Source organism: Pleurodeles waltl, chromosome 4_1 (genome assembly GCF_031143425.1).
Source record: "Pleurodeles waltl isolate 20211129_DDA chromosome 4_1, aPleWal1.hap1.20221129, whole genome shotgun sequence".
Classification (NCBI taxonomy): domain Eukaryota; kingdom Metazoa; phylum Chordata; class Amphibia; order Caudata; family Salamandridae; genus Pleurodeles; species Pleurodeles waltl.
This window is the reverse complement of record NC_090442.1, coordinates 597600024-597614529: the sequence shown is the minus strand read 5'-3', so window position 1 is coordinate 597614529 and position 14506 is coordinate 597600024. Positions and strand designations below refer to the sequence as shown.

Sequence of the window (14506 nt, the reverse complement as noted above, 5' to 3'; positions counted from 1 at the left end):
GGAGCCAATGCAGGTGTCTCAGGTGTGCGGAGATGTGGCTGTTGCGGGGTACGTCGAGGATGAGGCGGCCGAGGCGTTTTGGATGCGTTGCAGGCGGTTTTGGAGTTTGGCGGTGGTCCCGGCGTAGAGGGTGTTGCCGTAGTCCAGGCGACTCGTGACAAGGGCGTGGGTCACGGTTTTTCTGGTGTCGGCGGGGATCCAGCGGAAGATCTTGCGGAGCATGCGGAGAGTGAGGAAGCAGGCGGAGGACACGGCGTTGACTTGCTTGGTCATGGTGAGAAGAGGGTCCAAGATGAAGCCGAGGTTGCGGGCGTGGTCTGCGGGGGTCGGTGCGGTGCCGAGGGCCGTGGGCCACCAGGAGTCGTCCCAGGCGGACGGGGTGTTGCCGAGGATGAGGACTTCCGTTTTTTCAGAGTTCAGCTTTAGGCGGCTGAGCCTCATCCAATCTGCGACGTCCTTCATACCCTCTTGTAGGTTGGTCTTGGCGCTGGCGGGGTCCTTGGTGAGGGAGAGTACAAGTTGGGTGTCGTCGGCGTAGGAGGTGATGATGATGTCGTGCTTGCGTACGATGTCGGCGAGGGGGCTCATGTAGACATTGAAGAGTGTCGGGCTGAGCGATGAGCCTTGAGGTACGCCGCAGATGATCTTGGTGGGTTCTGAGCGAAACGGAGGGAGGTAAACTCTTTGGGAGCGGTTAGCGAGGAAGGAGGCGATCCAGTCCAGGGCCTGGCCTTGGATCCCGGTGGAGGGTAGGCGGGTGATTAGGGTGCGGTGACAGACGGTGTCAAAGGCAGCCGAGAGGTCGAGGAGAATGAGGGCGACTGTTTCACCGTTGTCCATCAGGGTTCTGATGTCGTCTGTGACTGAGATGAGGGCGGTTTCCGTGCTGTGGTTGGTTCGGAATCCGGTTTGTGAAGGGTCGAGCAGGTTGTTGTCTTCCAGGAAGGTGGTCAGCTGTTTGTTGACGGTCTTTTCTATTACCTTGGCTGGGAAAGGTAGAAGAGAGATGGGGCGGAAGTTTTTCAGGTCGCTTGGGTCAGCCGTAGGTTTCTTTAGTAGGGCGTTGACTTCAGCGTGCTTCCAGCATTCGGGGAAGGTAGCAGAAGAAAAAGAAGAGTTGATGACGGTCTGGAGGTGCGGGGCGATGATGTCGTCGGCTTTGTTAAAGATGAAGTGCGGGCAGGGGTCCGAAGGGGCGCCGGAGTGGATAGAGTTCATGATGGATTTGGTTTCTTCCGTGTTGATGTGGGTCCAGTTGTTGAGGGTGATGTCCGGGGAAGCGGGTTCAGTGGTGTATGGTTGGGTCTGGTGTCCGAAGCTGTCGTGGAGGTCGCTGATCTTGCGATGGAAGAAAGTGGCGAGGGATTCGCACAAATCCTGTGAGGGCGTGACGGCGTTGGCGCTGGCGCTGGGGTTGGAGAACTCTTTGACGATGCTGAAGAGTTCTCTGCTGTTGTGGCTGTTTTTGTCTAGTCTGTCGGTGAAAAAGTTCCTTTTGGCATTGCGGATCAGGTGGTGGTGTTCGCGTGTAGCGTTCTTGAGGGCGGTCATGTTGTCAGCGGTGTGGTCCTTGCGCCAGGCCTTCTCAAGGGCACGACAAGTTTTCTTTGATTCTTTGAGGGTGTCAGAGAACCAGAGAGGTTTTTTGGTGTTGGTCTGTCGATGCGTGCGTTTGAGGGGAGCAAGGTTGTCAGCGCAGTTGGAGATCCAGTTTGTGAGGTTGAGAGCTGCGTCGTTGGGGTCGGTGGTGAGGGTGGGTTGGTTGGCGGCGAGAGCGGAGAAGAGTTGCTCTTCAGGGATCTTGTTCCACTGTCGACGAGGGATGGGTTGAGTGCGGAGGTGGGAGGTCTCGCGTCGGAATGTGAAGTGGACGCAGCTGTGGTCGGTCCAGTGTAGGGCAGAGGTGTGGCTGAAGAAGACGTGTTTGCTGGCGGAGAAGATAGGGTCGAGCGTGTGTCCGGCGATGTGGGTGGCGGTGTTCACCAGTTGTTTGAGGCCGAGGTTGGCGAGGTTGTCGAGCAGGGTGGTGGTGTTGGGGTCGTTGTTTTGTTCCAGATGGAAGTTGAGGTCGCCTAGGAGGATGTAGTCCGGTGAGGCGAGGGCGTGCGGGGAGATGAAGTCGGCGATGGTGTCGCTGAAAGAGGCGCGAGGTCCGGGAGGACGGTAGACGAGGGATCCTCTGAGGGTGGTCCTTGGGTCGGTGCGAATCTGAAAATGCAGGTGTTCAGCGGCGAGGGGGGGGTCTTCGGTGGAGGTGGTGACGCTGATGGAGTCTTTGAAGATGATGGCGACACCTCCTCCTACTTGGTTGGTGCGGTCTTTTCTGGAGATCTTGTAGCCTTCGGGGATGGCGGTAGCGATGTCTGGAGCAGAGGAGGCGTTCATCCATGTCTCCGTGATGAAGGCGACGTCCGGGGCTGTGGAGTCCAGGAGGTCCCAAAGTTCAACGGCGTGCTTGTGGACGGAACGAGCGTTGATCAGGATGCACTTGAGGTGGTTGATGGCGCGTGGGCTTGTGGTCGTGGTAGTTGCGTGGTGGAAGATGCGTTTGCAGGAGTTGCAGGCGAAGGGTCCATGGGTGCGTTTGGGGTGAGCTAGGAAGCAGGATTTGGAGCGCCCTGGGTTGAGGGCGTGGAGGGTGGTGGGGTCGTAGCGGATCAGCGGGGCTTGGGGGAGCTGGGGACCAGGGGTCGTGGCGCTGGGCGCGGGCCAGGCGCGGACGGGCGCAGACGGGCTTGCCTCTGGCGCGCCTCCGGCGCGCCAGCGGCGTGCCCGCTGCGCAGTCGCGCAGCGGCCGCCATAAGAGGTAGGAGGGGGGGGGAGGGGTCAGCTGGGGGCGAATGGGAGCTGGGGGGCGGGGGCGTGCAGGAGGTCGCGGCGGGAAAGCGTGAGGGAGGGGGGGGACAGGTAGAGTGAGAGGAGCTGGGGGAGGGGGTTTAGGGTGGAGGAGGGTGAGTGTTAGGAGGTTTGGAGATTAGGGAGAGAGATAGGAGTAGGGTTGTGAAGATAGGGGAGGGGGGGTTGTAGAGGTGGGTGAGGGAGAGAGGTAGAGTGAGAGGATAGGGAGATAGGTAGTAGAGGGGGTGGCGGGAGGGGGGAGAGATAGAGAAATAGATAGAGAAAATAGATAGAGAAGTCGATAGATAGGGAAATAGATAGATAGACAGATAGGTAGGTAGGAGGAGGTGGAGAGTGGGGGAGTTAGATAGTGAGATAGGGAGCTAGAGAGATAGGAAGATAGGAGGAGTGAGGGAGGTAGATAGCGAACGGGTTAGCTAGGGGTGAGAGAGGGGGAGGCGAGTGAGGGAGGGGGATGAGGAAGGAGCAGGAGGGCAGGCTCGGGGGAAGAAGACGGAGGAGGTAGAAGAGCCGAAGACAGGAGAACAGAAGACAGAAGAACAGAAGACAGAAGAACAGAAGACCGGAAGAGCAGAAGACAGAAGAACAGAAGAACAGAAGACAGAAGAACAGAAGAACAGAAGAACAGAAGAACAGAAGACAGAAGCACAGAAGATCGGAAGAGCAGAAGAACAGAGAAGAACAGAGAAGAACAGAGAAGAACACAGAAGAACACAGAAGAACCGAGAAGAAGAACACAGAAGCACCGAGAAGAACAGAGAAGAAGAACACAGAAGACCGGAAGAACACAGAAGAACAGAAGGGAAGAACAGAAGAACAGAAGAGAAGAACAGAAGAACACAGAAGAAGATTGCAGAGGGGGAGCGAGGAGGAAGAGACAGAGAGGAGGAAAAGAAGCAGGAGCAGGAGAGAAGGTGAGTGGCGCGGGGCAGGGCGAGGGGCTGGGAGGAGGGGGGTACTTACAGTTAGGTGGGTCTCAGGAACACAGGAACTCGGGAACTTGGAGGAGCTGCAGCGGCAGGGGGAGCTACCTACCCTTGGGTCAAGGGTCGCTACCACTGTCGCGCAGCGGCCGCCATAAGAGGTAGGAGGGGGGGGGAGGGGTCAGCTGGGGGCGAATGGGAGCTGGGGGGCGGGGGCGTGCAGGAGGTCGCGGCGGGAAAGCGCGAGGGAGGGGGGGGGACAGGTAGAGTGAGAGGAGCTGGGGGAGGGGGTTTAGGGTGGAGGAGGGTGAGTGTTAGGAGGTTTGGAGATTAGGGAGAGAGATAGGAGTAGGGTTGTGAAGATAGGGGAGGGGGGGTTGTAGAGGTGGGTGAGGGAGAGAGGTAGAGTGAGAGGATAGGGAGATAGGTAATAGAGGGGGTGGCGGGAGGGGGGGAGAGATAGAGAAATAGATAGAGAAAATAGATAGAGAAGTCGATAGATAGGGAAATAGATAGATAGACAGATAGGTAGGTAGGAGGAGGTGGAGAGTGGGGGAGTTAGATAGTGAGATAGGGAGCTAGAGAGATAGGAAGATAGGAGGAGTGAGGGAGGTAGATAGCGAACGGGTTAGCTAGGGGTGAGAGAGGGGGAGGCGAGTGAGGGAGGGGGATGAGGAAGGAGCAGGAGGGCAGGCTCGGGGGAAGAAGACCGAGGAGGTAGAAGAGCCGAAGACAGGAGAACAGAAGACAGAAGAACAGAAGACAGAAGAACAGAAGACCGGAAGAGCAGAAGACAGAAGAACAGAAGAACAGAAGACAGAAGAACAGAAGAACAGAAGAACAGAAGAACAGAAGAACAGAAGAACAGAGAAGAACAGAGAAGAACACAGAAGAACACAGAAGAACACAGAAGAACACAGAAGAACCGAGAAGAAGAACACAGAAGCACCGAGAAGAACAGAGAAGAAGAACACAGAAGACCGGAAGAACACAGAAGAACAGAAGGGAAGAACAGAAGAACAGAAGAGAAGAACAGAAGAACACAGAAGAAGATTGCAGAGGGGGAGCGAGGAGGAAGAGACAGAGAGGAGGAAAAGAAGCAGGAGCAGGAGAGAAGGTGAGTGGCGCGGGGCAGGGCGAGGGGCTGGGAGGAGGGGGGTACTTACAGTTAGGTGGGTCTCAGGAACACAGGAACTCGGGAACTTGGAGGAGCTGCAGCGGCAGGGGGAGCGACCTACCCTTGGGTCAAGGGTCGCTACCACTGTCGCGCAGCGGCCGCCATAAGAGGTAGGAGGGGGGGGGAGGGGTCAGCTGGGGGCGAATGGGAGCTGGGGGGCGGGGGCGTGCAGGAGGTCGTGGCGGGAAAGCGCGAGGGAGGGGGGGGGACAGGTAGAGTGAGAGGAGCTGGGGGAGGGGGTTTAGGGTGGAGGAGGGTGAGTGTTAGGAGGTTTGGAGATTAGGGAGAGAGATAGGAGTAGGGTTGTGAAGATAGGGGAGGGGGGGTTGTAGAGGTGGGTGAGGGAGAGAGGTAGAGTGAGAGGATAGGGAGATAGGTAGTAGAGGGGGTGGCGGGAGGGGGGGAGAGATAGAGAAATAGATAGAGAAAATAGATAGAGAAGTCGATAGATAGGGAAATAGATAGATAGACAGATAGGTAGGTAGGAGGAGGTGGAGAGTGGGGGAGTTAGATAGTGAGATAGGGAGCTAGAGAGATAGGAAGATAGGAGGAGTGAGGGAGGTAGATAGCGAACGGGTTAGCTAGGGGTGAGAGAGGGGGAGGCGAGTGAGGGAGGGGGATGAGGAAGGAGCAGGAGGGCAGGCTCGGGGGAAGAAGACGGAGGAGGTAGAAGAGCCGAAGACAGGAGAACAGAAGACAGAAGAACAGAAGACAGAAGAACAGAAGACCGGAAGAGCAGAAGACAGAAGAACAGAAGAACAGAAGACAGAAGAACAGAAGAACAGAAGAACAGAAGAACAGAAGACAGAAGCACAGAAGATCAGAAGAGCAGAAGAACAGAGAAGAACAGAGAAGAACAGAGAAGAACACAGAAGAACACAGAAGAACACAGAAGAACCGAGAAGAAGAACACAGAAGCACCGAGAAGAACAGAGAAGAAGAACACAGAAGACCGGAAGAGCACAGAAGAACAGAAGGGAAGAACAGAAGAACAGAAGAGAAGAACAGAAGAACACAGAAGAAGATTGCAGAGGGGGAGCGAGGAGGAAGAGACAGAGAGGAGGAAAAGAAGCAGGAGCAGGAGAGAAGGTGAGTGGCGCGGGGCAGGGCGAGGGGCTGGGAGGAGGGGGGTACTTACAGTTAGGTGGGTCTCAGGAACACAGGAACTCGGGAACCTGGAGGAGCTGCAGCGGCAGGGGGAGCGACCTACCCTTGGGTCAAGAATCATATCAAGTTCATGGGATATGTGTCCCATGAGGTTGTGATGCTTCTTTAATCAATTTGCTCCAAAATATCATACCATTTCTTAGGTAGAATCATACAAAATACATGAGATGTTTGTTTTACATGAAGTTGTAAGTCCTCTTTAGTTAGTTTTTTCCACATTTGCACAGAACCCATACCATTAACTAAATGCTTATTTTTCATTGTGGTTAAAAGGATGAATACCTCATAGCAAAATGAAAAAACACAAATCAGAACACAGAACGGAAAAGAAAGCCAATGTAAGTACTCTGTCACTCACATGTTATGCTGTCTTCTTCAGTGGTTTTCTGGCAATGTGTTTGGGAGTTTAATTGTACATGTCCACTGGGATTAAGGGATTGTATGACAGCACGTATTTTGAAATAAAAGGTGTACTTTTACTAATCAATATTTTCTTCTGAAACACTACCTTTGAAAAGTGTTATGATACAATGATATAAATTGTGACAATTTTGATGTTTCAAAGGTGGACCATCTTTGATATCTGGACAGCTAGAGGGTTCTGAGGTCCGCGCAAAACCTATTCTTATTCTTTCAAAGTGAACCCTCCAGGCTGGGTCAATTGGAAAGTGGGTGATTAGTTCTAAAATCCAGCATTTCAACACATATCCTTGGCCAAAATGTGTTATTTTCATGAGGCTTCTCCTTCCCAGTGTAACTCAATATGTGACTATGGGCAAGTAGGGGAATTCCTCTTTTCAGAAGAGTTTAGTTGCCAATAACTGAAAGAGATTCTCTGTCTCTGCATGTGATTTTTTAGGTAAATGATGGATCAACCCCTCCATTTTTCCTGAACAATGGATTAATGTAGATGGTTGAGAGAATGAAGGGTCCATGCATTGATTTGGGAACTGGCTAATTAGACTTTATTTGTAGTGCTATTTTAGTGTTTGTACATTCTTCCTTTGTATCACAATGCTAATGAAGTCAAATTATCGAGCTCATCTCGAATGAGAAGGATTTTTGTTTTTGTGTTTTAGTCTTCTCTTCTTGTTGCATCTGTGCATTTTCCCCTTCAATCCCCATGTTGGCAAATATGAAAAAGAAATGTCTTTACATAAAACTTAAGTGGACTTCAGAAATAATGTTTTTTTTCTAGCCATTTTTGAAGATGAGTACCTTGGTAATGATTCTTTCAGCCAGTTTTGAAAGTATGCTTGTTTTAAAATGCAGTGCTTTTTTAGATCGCTGTCGAAAATGTGGGAAATTTGTCTGGATATTCTTTCAGACAGGATTGGAAGTATGTCAGTTTTTAAATAAAATTTTGCCTCTGATAAGAGGTGAAAATATTCCTGAGCAGTAAGTCTTGGTTATATAACTCTGATTAGACCCAGGATTCATGCTTTTGCATTATTGTACCATTTGCTTTGCGGGTTTTGCATAGTCCTGAAACAGTGCTTAAGACAGACTGCTGTTGAGCCTGACAGCCTTACTGAGGTCTTCCCCCAACCTTTTTTGCCTTCTCCCTTCCGGTTTCTGCTGAAACAAATTTTTGTTGGCTTTCGGAATCAGTGTGCACTTTACCACTGCCAAAAGTGCTTGTGCTCACTCATTAAAACATGGTACACTTGGCCTACACATAATTTGCAAATTTACTTATAAATCCTTAGTAAAGTGGCAGAGGATTTTAGGACAAAAAGACTTAAGAAAAAGTAAAATGCCAATCAGAAGTCACTGTTCACAGTTGACTGGAATACAGGTGCCATTTCAGGCCGACCACAATGAAGAGGCGGTCAGATATACCATACAAGTGGTCCCGGTCAAAGTTTTTACCTTTTGACTTAGGGCACAAATTTGAGTTTCACGGACTAGTAACTCCTTCACAAACATGACTGTCTAAGAGGTCCCGGTCAACTTCCTACGTTCGGACATAGTCACTTTTTCCGAGATTTTCTTCCCCAGTATGAACCTGCAAGTCAGGCCGGGTTGCGGTTTAAGCAAGCCGGCTAGAGTTGTCACGGCAGGTCGGTCCCTTTATGGAGCTTTTTTCCAAAAGTCCTCCAAACTTCTGGATCTTCTTCCAGATGTTCCTTTAAGGGTCTTTTGAGGTCCACAGCTCACCTCATGGTTCCAGAAGCTCTGAGATGCTCCTTGATGGTGCAGACTACAACTCCTAGAATGCACCTGGCGCAAACTCCTTTTTGGCCACTGATCAGTGGTCAGCTGGGCAGTTTCTTCAGGAGCTGGTGCAGGGGACTCTGGTTAGCAAGTGTTCACCTGTACCAAACAGGGAGTCCCTCCTTGAACCAGTTGAAGCCAGGCAACGTCCTTTTTTGTGGTGAAGCTCAAGTGTGCAGCTGGTGCAGTCCTCCAGATTGCAGTGTCTAGGTGCAGGTCAGGGGTCCAGCAGGGCAGTCCTTCCTCTTCTGTCATTCTTCCTTGTTGGAATTTGGTAGGGATCTGAGGTGTGGGTGCAGGTCTGACAGTTTTATCCTTGCCCCTGGGTGAAAAACAGGGGTGTCCTGGTTCTCAGATCAGGTGCAGGGTCCTTCCCCCTGTGATGACCACTTCCTGGGAAGTGTGGTAAAAATCAATCCCAGGGAGCAACATTCCTCAAAAATCCATCATGGATGAAACTGATTTTTGGAGGTTACATCTGGTTGAGCCCACCTACTGGTGTGGCTAAAAATCTTAAACACACCCTTCTCCTGCCCTCTCCTAATCTAATCAGGGAGGCACCTAATTGTCCGGATTTGCAGGATGTGAGAGAGGTGCTGGGTTGCTCCAAATGTCCTCCCCTTCCTTTGAAGGCCAGTTTGGCAGCCCTCCCCCCTTCCTGCTTCCCCATCTGTTGAGGAAAGATCTCCTCCTCCAGGCACAGCTCTTTGTGTTGAGCCAGACCACTTCACACCTCATGAAGACAGCCTGGCCAGGCTGCCAGAGGCTGGCCAATCAGAGCCAAAGCAGCAAAACACTGCAGAGCTGAAGTTGGCAACTTTTCAGGTAAGGTTTGAAACTCTTTACCTGAACAAGTTATATTAAACCCAACAATTGTAAACTGTGGGATTTATTATAACAACTAATTTGATACCAAACATAAGGTATCTGATACTCACAGGGACATTATAAATTAAAATGAAGTCTCCCCATGCTAGCCTATGGAGGCTATTCCCTACAATGAGGGAAAAACAAATTTGGCTTTTTTACCTCACCAGGGCTTATAAAATTATTTTTATAATGCCCCTGCTTATAGTTACATGGCACCCAGCCCTAAGGGCACATAGGACACACCTTAGTGGTGATGTACATGTAACAATAAGGTAGTTTAAGACTTTGGTAATACTTTTAATTCTGAAGTCGAATTTGCATATAACTTTAATTTAAAAGCAGCCAGCAAGGCAGGTCTGCCTATAAAATTACACTGGACACCTTAGCAGTGCACCTATGGGTGCATTACCAATGCCGGGGTCCTTAAACCTACATGCTCTACCATATACTAGGGACTTATAGGTAGGTTGACTTAGCCAATTATAATTAGCCTTATTTGCATACTGATTTTACACAGAGCACAGGCCCTGGGACTGGTTAGCAGTACCCAGGGCAAAATGTGAGGGGGCCTCTGCAATCAGCCTTGTTTTCTCACACATAACAATTGGTACTGCATCAGTTTGGGTACAGCTTCTTATATATGATCCACAAGTTATTATTTGTCTACCATTCTTTAGGTTACCCTAATAAGGAACAATTCCAGTGATTGTGGTTTGCTAATATCTACATTAATGCCTAATGCTAACAGAGGGAGGGCAGCAGTGCCTCATAAATAACATTCCTTTAACTATAGTTAACAACATCAACGTCTTGTCAAATATGAGCTTTTGGGAAACTAGGACGTTGCCCCTACCTTGAGGAGATAAATCTATAAGCTTTATAGAATTCCAAAAACTCTGACAAGGCCATAAAAAGTAAAAAAAAAAATCCTGAAGAAAATGTCAATGTTATGGATACAGTGTTTCGGTAATCATGAGGATATGGCACATTATATGCATGCAAGCTTCCTACTGGGTTAGATTGTGCCTTTTTCCTAAATCCCTTATTTACCCAAAAAACCTGAGTAAACAAATTACAGCATGGCACTGATCCATAATACCATGGGGTTAAACTTCTCTTGAATACACCCACCAGCAGCTTTGACATGATTATAGTAGTGCTGGTTGTTAAGTGCATACAGATATAACCTCTGGTACTTTAGCTACTAAGTCAACAGCCGGAAGTCCAGAGAATCTTATCTCCAAAGGTCTGTAGTAGGTAGGAATCCACAAGACTGTTGATGCATAGTTTGTAAATTGCACTGCTTGTTCCATTTCCGCTGTTACCCAATGTATATGTTATGATTGTAATAGTGCCTTGCACACCAGAAAAGATTCACAATGGATAAAGCATCTCCAAAAATACATTTTAGTGAGGGTGTGTTGGTACCATATATATGGCTTCAGTACAAAACTCTTTAGGTTCACCAGTCAATGTGTGACTGCCTACTCGACTCTGGAGACTGTCTTTGCATTCTGGCGGTTGTAATTCTTATTTCATAATGGGCTTAACAGAACTAAAAGTTCAATTATGCAAACACCTGGACTGGAGGAACTACTGACCGCAGGCATGGGCAGCTTGAGAGTGTTGATGGTGTTGACAGTCACTTCTCCATCACTGTATGCCTCCAGGCACTGCTGAGATTAATAATGAAGCACAACCATGACAGTGTCCTGCCTGTCACCTGGTTATTCGTCAAGGTAAGAAAGGTGGAAGACCAACATGTATGTTTTTTGGAAAATGTGTAGTCTAATTTTAATAAACTCTTTGATACAAAAAGAGGAACATAGCACCTCTCTGTTTCCTTATTTAGAAGATTGTAGTCAGTCACAAACAAATGTAAACACTTTCAGTTGGGAGAACAATTTTTTTTTAAAAGACATCAAGAAACAAATAATAACCAGACGTCGACTCTTCAACATCAGACAAGCTATCTATAGGTTAAAAATAATATCAGATAAACTGTCTTCTTACCTTTTCTTCCAGTGTCACCTCTGCCGATCTTCCAGTTAAGGTGTAAATTACAGTTGTATTAGAGAGGAAACCCGTGTCCAGTTGGCCAACAATAATGTGAAGTTTTGCCGTATATTCTGCTTTTTCTTTGTCTGACAGAAGTTTTTTCACCTAAAACAAGTAGAAAGTTAATACTTTTCTAAAGTTATAAAGACGAGTATGAACGAATAGTTACAGTTCAGTGAAGATAGTGAAAAGACCTCCAAATATCACAGTTGATTATCTATGCTTGTCCCTCTATAATTCTCCCAAGAATTATGGAAAAAGTGATAAATGTAAAGTAGTTGTGGAAACTTTGCACAATTTTAGCTGGGTGAGATTGATCTGCCCCTTTTGGTGGATTTTATTATACATTGGGAATTATTGCCCCCTGCTGTGAAAACTTCTGTCCAGCGGAAATGAAAACAGCCAGATTAGGAGATCCTTCAACTCTTAGCCAATACCTACTTTATAACCTGCAGGGGATTTCCTCTGTATAATGCAGCTACGAGAGGCAGAATCCTTTACTCTTTCCTTTTAAAGCAATTTACCAAAAAAACTCCAACCATCTTTCCATGTCATATCTAAAGCTACCTGTCCTTAGTTAATAATGAGGCCTTGTCACATTCTTTGATTTTTCATATACTACCGTAACACATGGCTCAAACATATCCCCTTGGTGGAAACCGTTTTTCTTTTGGCCCTACAGTTTTGTTTTGTCTTTTTTGTTTTTTAGCTCCAGTGTGTAGGGCAGCTGATGCAGAGCCATATCTCAAATCACAAATCTGGTGTTGTCCTAAGGGACACCTTTTGCTGTGCTGTTAGAGGAGGAGACCCTCCATAGGTCACTTTTGAAAGGTATATGCTGTCAACTACCTGTTCACAGGTCCTAGCTCGAGAAGGCATTTCCTACATTTTGGGTGTATAAAAGCCGAAACCACATGTGGTCCTACTGGTCTCCAATGTAAATTAAGTGTAATTACCTGGCAAATGGGGAATCTTTTGTGGTTATTGCTTTGTCTGTTTGAAATCTTGAACATAGGGTTTGCAATAATAATCTTAAAGATTGGATCATGGGTGGATGAGAGACACTAGGTGTACACTTTCTGTTAGGATTGCAAACATTTTTATAATTGTGAGAATGGAATTAGAAAGATAGAGATGGATGCCGCTGACAAATAACAAGAATGGGAACAGCCTCATCTTCTACTTCTTTTTTCTCTCCTCATCCTATGCCACCAGGATAAGAGCAGGTGTACTTCACCACCTACAGAAAGGCAGTTTGAAAGGCAACCCATCCATTGTGGGAAGACGGCTGGAGGCACCCTTCTCAGAAACCACTCTGATTTAACCTGATTTTTTAACTTTAGGAAAGCACACCTTGTGACTGACAGTGGACTACTGTCCAACTATCATGACCTAGATATATAATCTAGATGAACCCTTCTCATCATACATATAGAATGTAGAGCTGAATGCTGCCTGCTTCCTCTTGACTGGGAACAAGACTGGCCAGCTGACAGTTTGCTGGCTGACCCAGCTGGCCTGCCAAAAGAGTTGGGAGTCAGAAACACTGCGCCTAATATTTCTCTCTATTCCTCACCAGAAACGTAATAGGAGCTCCCCCAACAAATATTGGTGCAGTTGCTGGTGAGCAAAGTGAAGAATCTACCTAGAGATCACACAGCGTTCCTGCACCAACTTCTATTGTTCTTTATTTAAGTGTGCCTGGTTGCAGATGACCAGATCCCAGCTGGCCGTTATTGGACTGTGTACTATTCAGTGCCACAGTATGTGTGCATTGTCCTTGAAATGCTACTGGTAAAATTAATTTCACTTACATGCTATATTTATCTTTCCTGTAGGGCCAGGGTAGATAGTGCAGATATAGTAAAAGTGACATGAAAACTAAACGACAAACGGGTTTTAGAGGATCTATGGTTATTTACAAAAAAAAAGAGTGAAACAATAGACTGCTTGTGTCCTCTGAACAGTTCCAACCATAACTTACCGCAGTTGCCTTGAAACCTTTATTTGCTGGAACCAACACTGTGAACGGCCCACGTGAAATCAGATCCCAGGCGTAAGCCCCTTCTACGAGAAAAAACAGAAGTCAATAAAGGTACATGATGTGGGTTCAATGGGTTACAGGCAATGTTACAGCTGGTCTTTAATCCAACAAAGGCATGTTTTCAAGCAGTTTGGATACATTTATGGTCATGAATATGATCTTGATAATTTATGGATTGAAGTAAAGATCATAGTGTATGCATAATCGAAAACATGGTCTTGGCAGGATATTTCACCAAAATACGAACAACAGAATTTCACTGGGATCAAATATTGTGGTGAAAATGTTGAGAACCAAAATATTGTGAAGATACATTTATGTGCCATGATGATACATATCTTTTCAAGGGAAGCAGATGTGAAGTTAAGAATAGTAAACCAATATTTCCCTTCCTGATAATTTGGACCCGGATGTTTGTGCCTAAATATTTGATTCGCAAGATTTTTTTTATCCTTGATATTCTGTCATGCAACCCTTAACAGTGCAAAACAATTATCCTTTCAAAAAGAGAAAGTGTTAAAGAATTGGTTAACCTATTATTACTCTTAAGGAAAACATATAGCTTTAACAGAGTTATTTATTATTATTATTTTTTTTAACTTTTGCATGTAAAGTCTCTTGTTGCCACAACAATGTCCTTTTTCTGCTATTGATCTGCGTCCCCACCTTCTAGCCTCATAGTGAGACAGGAGGAGGCTTCCTTTATCATTCTGTGCTAACTTCTCACAGAAACAAATGGGTGCCGCCTGTAAGGAAATGCCTCCTTGGCATGGTTGCCCCCTGACTTTTTGCCTTTGCTGAAGCTATGTTTACAATTGAAAGTGTGCTGAGGCCTGCTAACCAGGCCCCAGCACCAGTGTTCTTTCCCTAACCTGTACTTTTGTATCCACAATTGGCAGACCCTGGCATCCAGATAAGTCCCTTGTAACTGGTACTTCTAGTACCAAGGGCCCTGATGCCAAGGAAGGTCTCTAAGGGCTGCAGCATGTCTTATGCCACCCTGGAGACCTCTCACTCAGCACAGACACACTGCTTACCAGCTTGTGTGTGCTAGTGAGGACAAAACGAGTAAGTCGACATGGCACTCCCCTCAGGGTGCCATGCCAGCCTCTCACTGCCTATGCAGTATAGGTAAGACACACCTCTAGCAGGCCTTACAGCCCTAAGGCAGGGTGCACTATACCATAGGTG

General features: G+C 47.5%; 1 protein-coding gene across 1 annotated transcript in view; it reads right to left on the bottom strand.

Moving 5' to 3' along the window:
- Nucleotides 1–14506, bottom strand: part of STAB2 (stabilin 2) — an 805158-nt gene that overhangs the window by 657065 nt on the left and 133587 nt on the right. Inside the window, 2 exon segments of the mRNA XM_069228991.1 lie at nucleotides 11227–11376; nucleotides 13256–13338. Coding sequence (XP_069085092.1) covers nucleotides 11227–11376; nucleotides 13256–13338 — 233 coding nt within the window.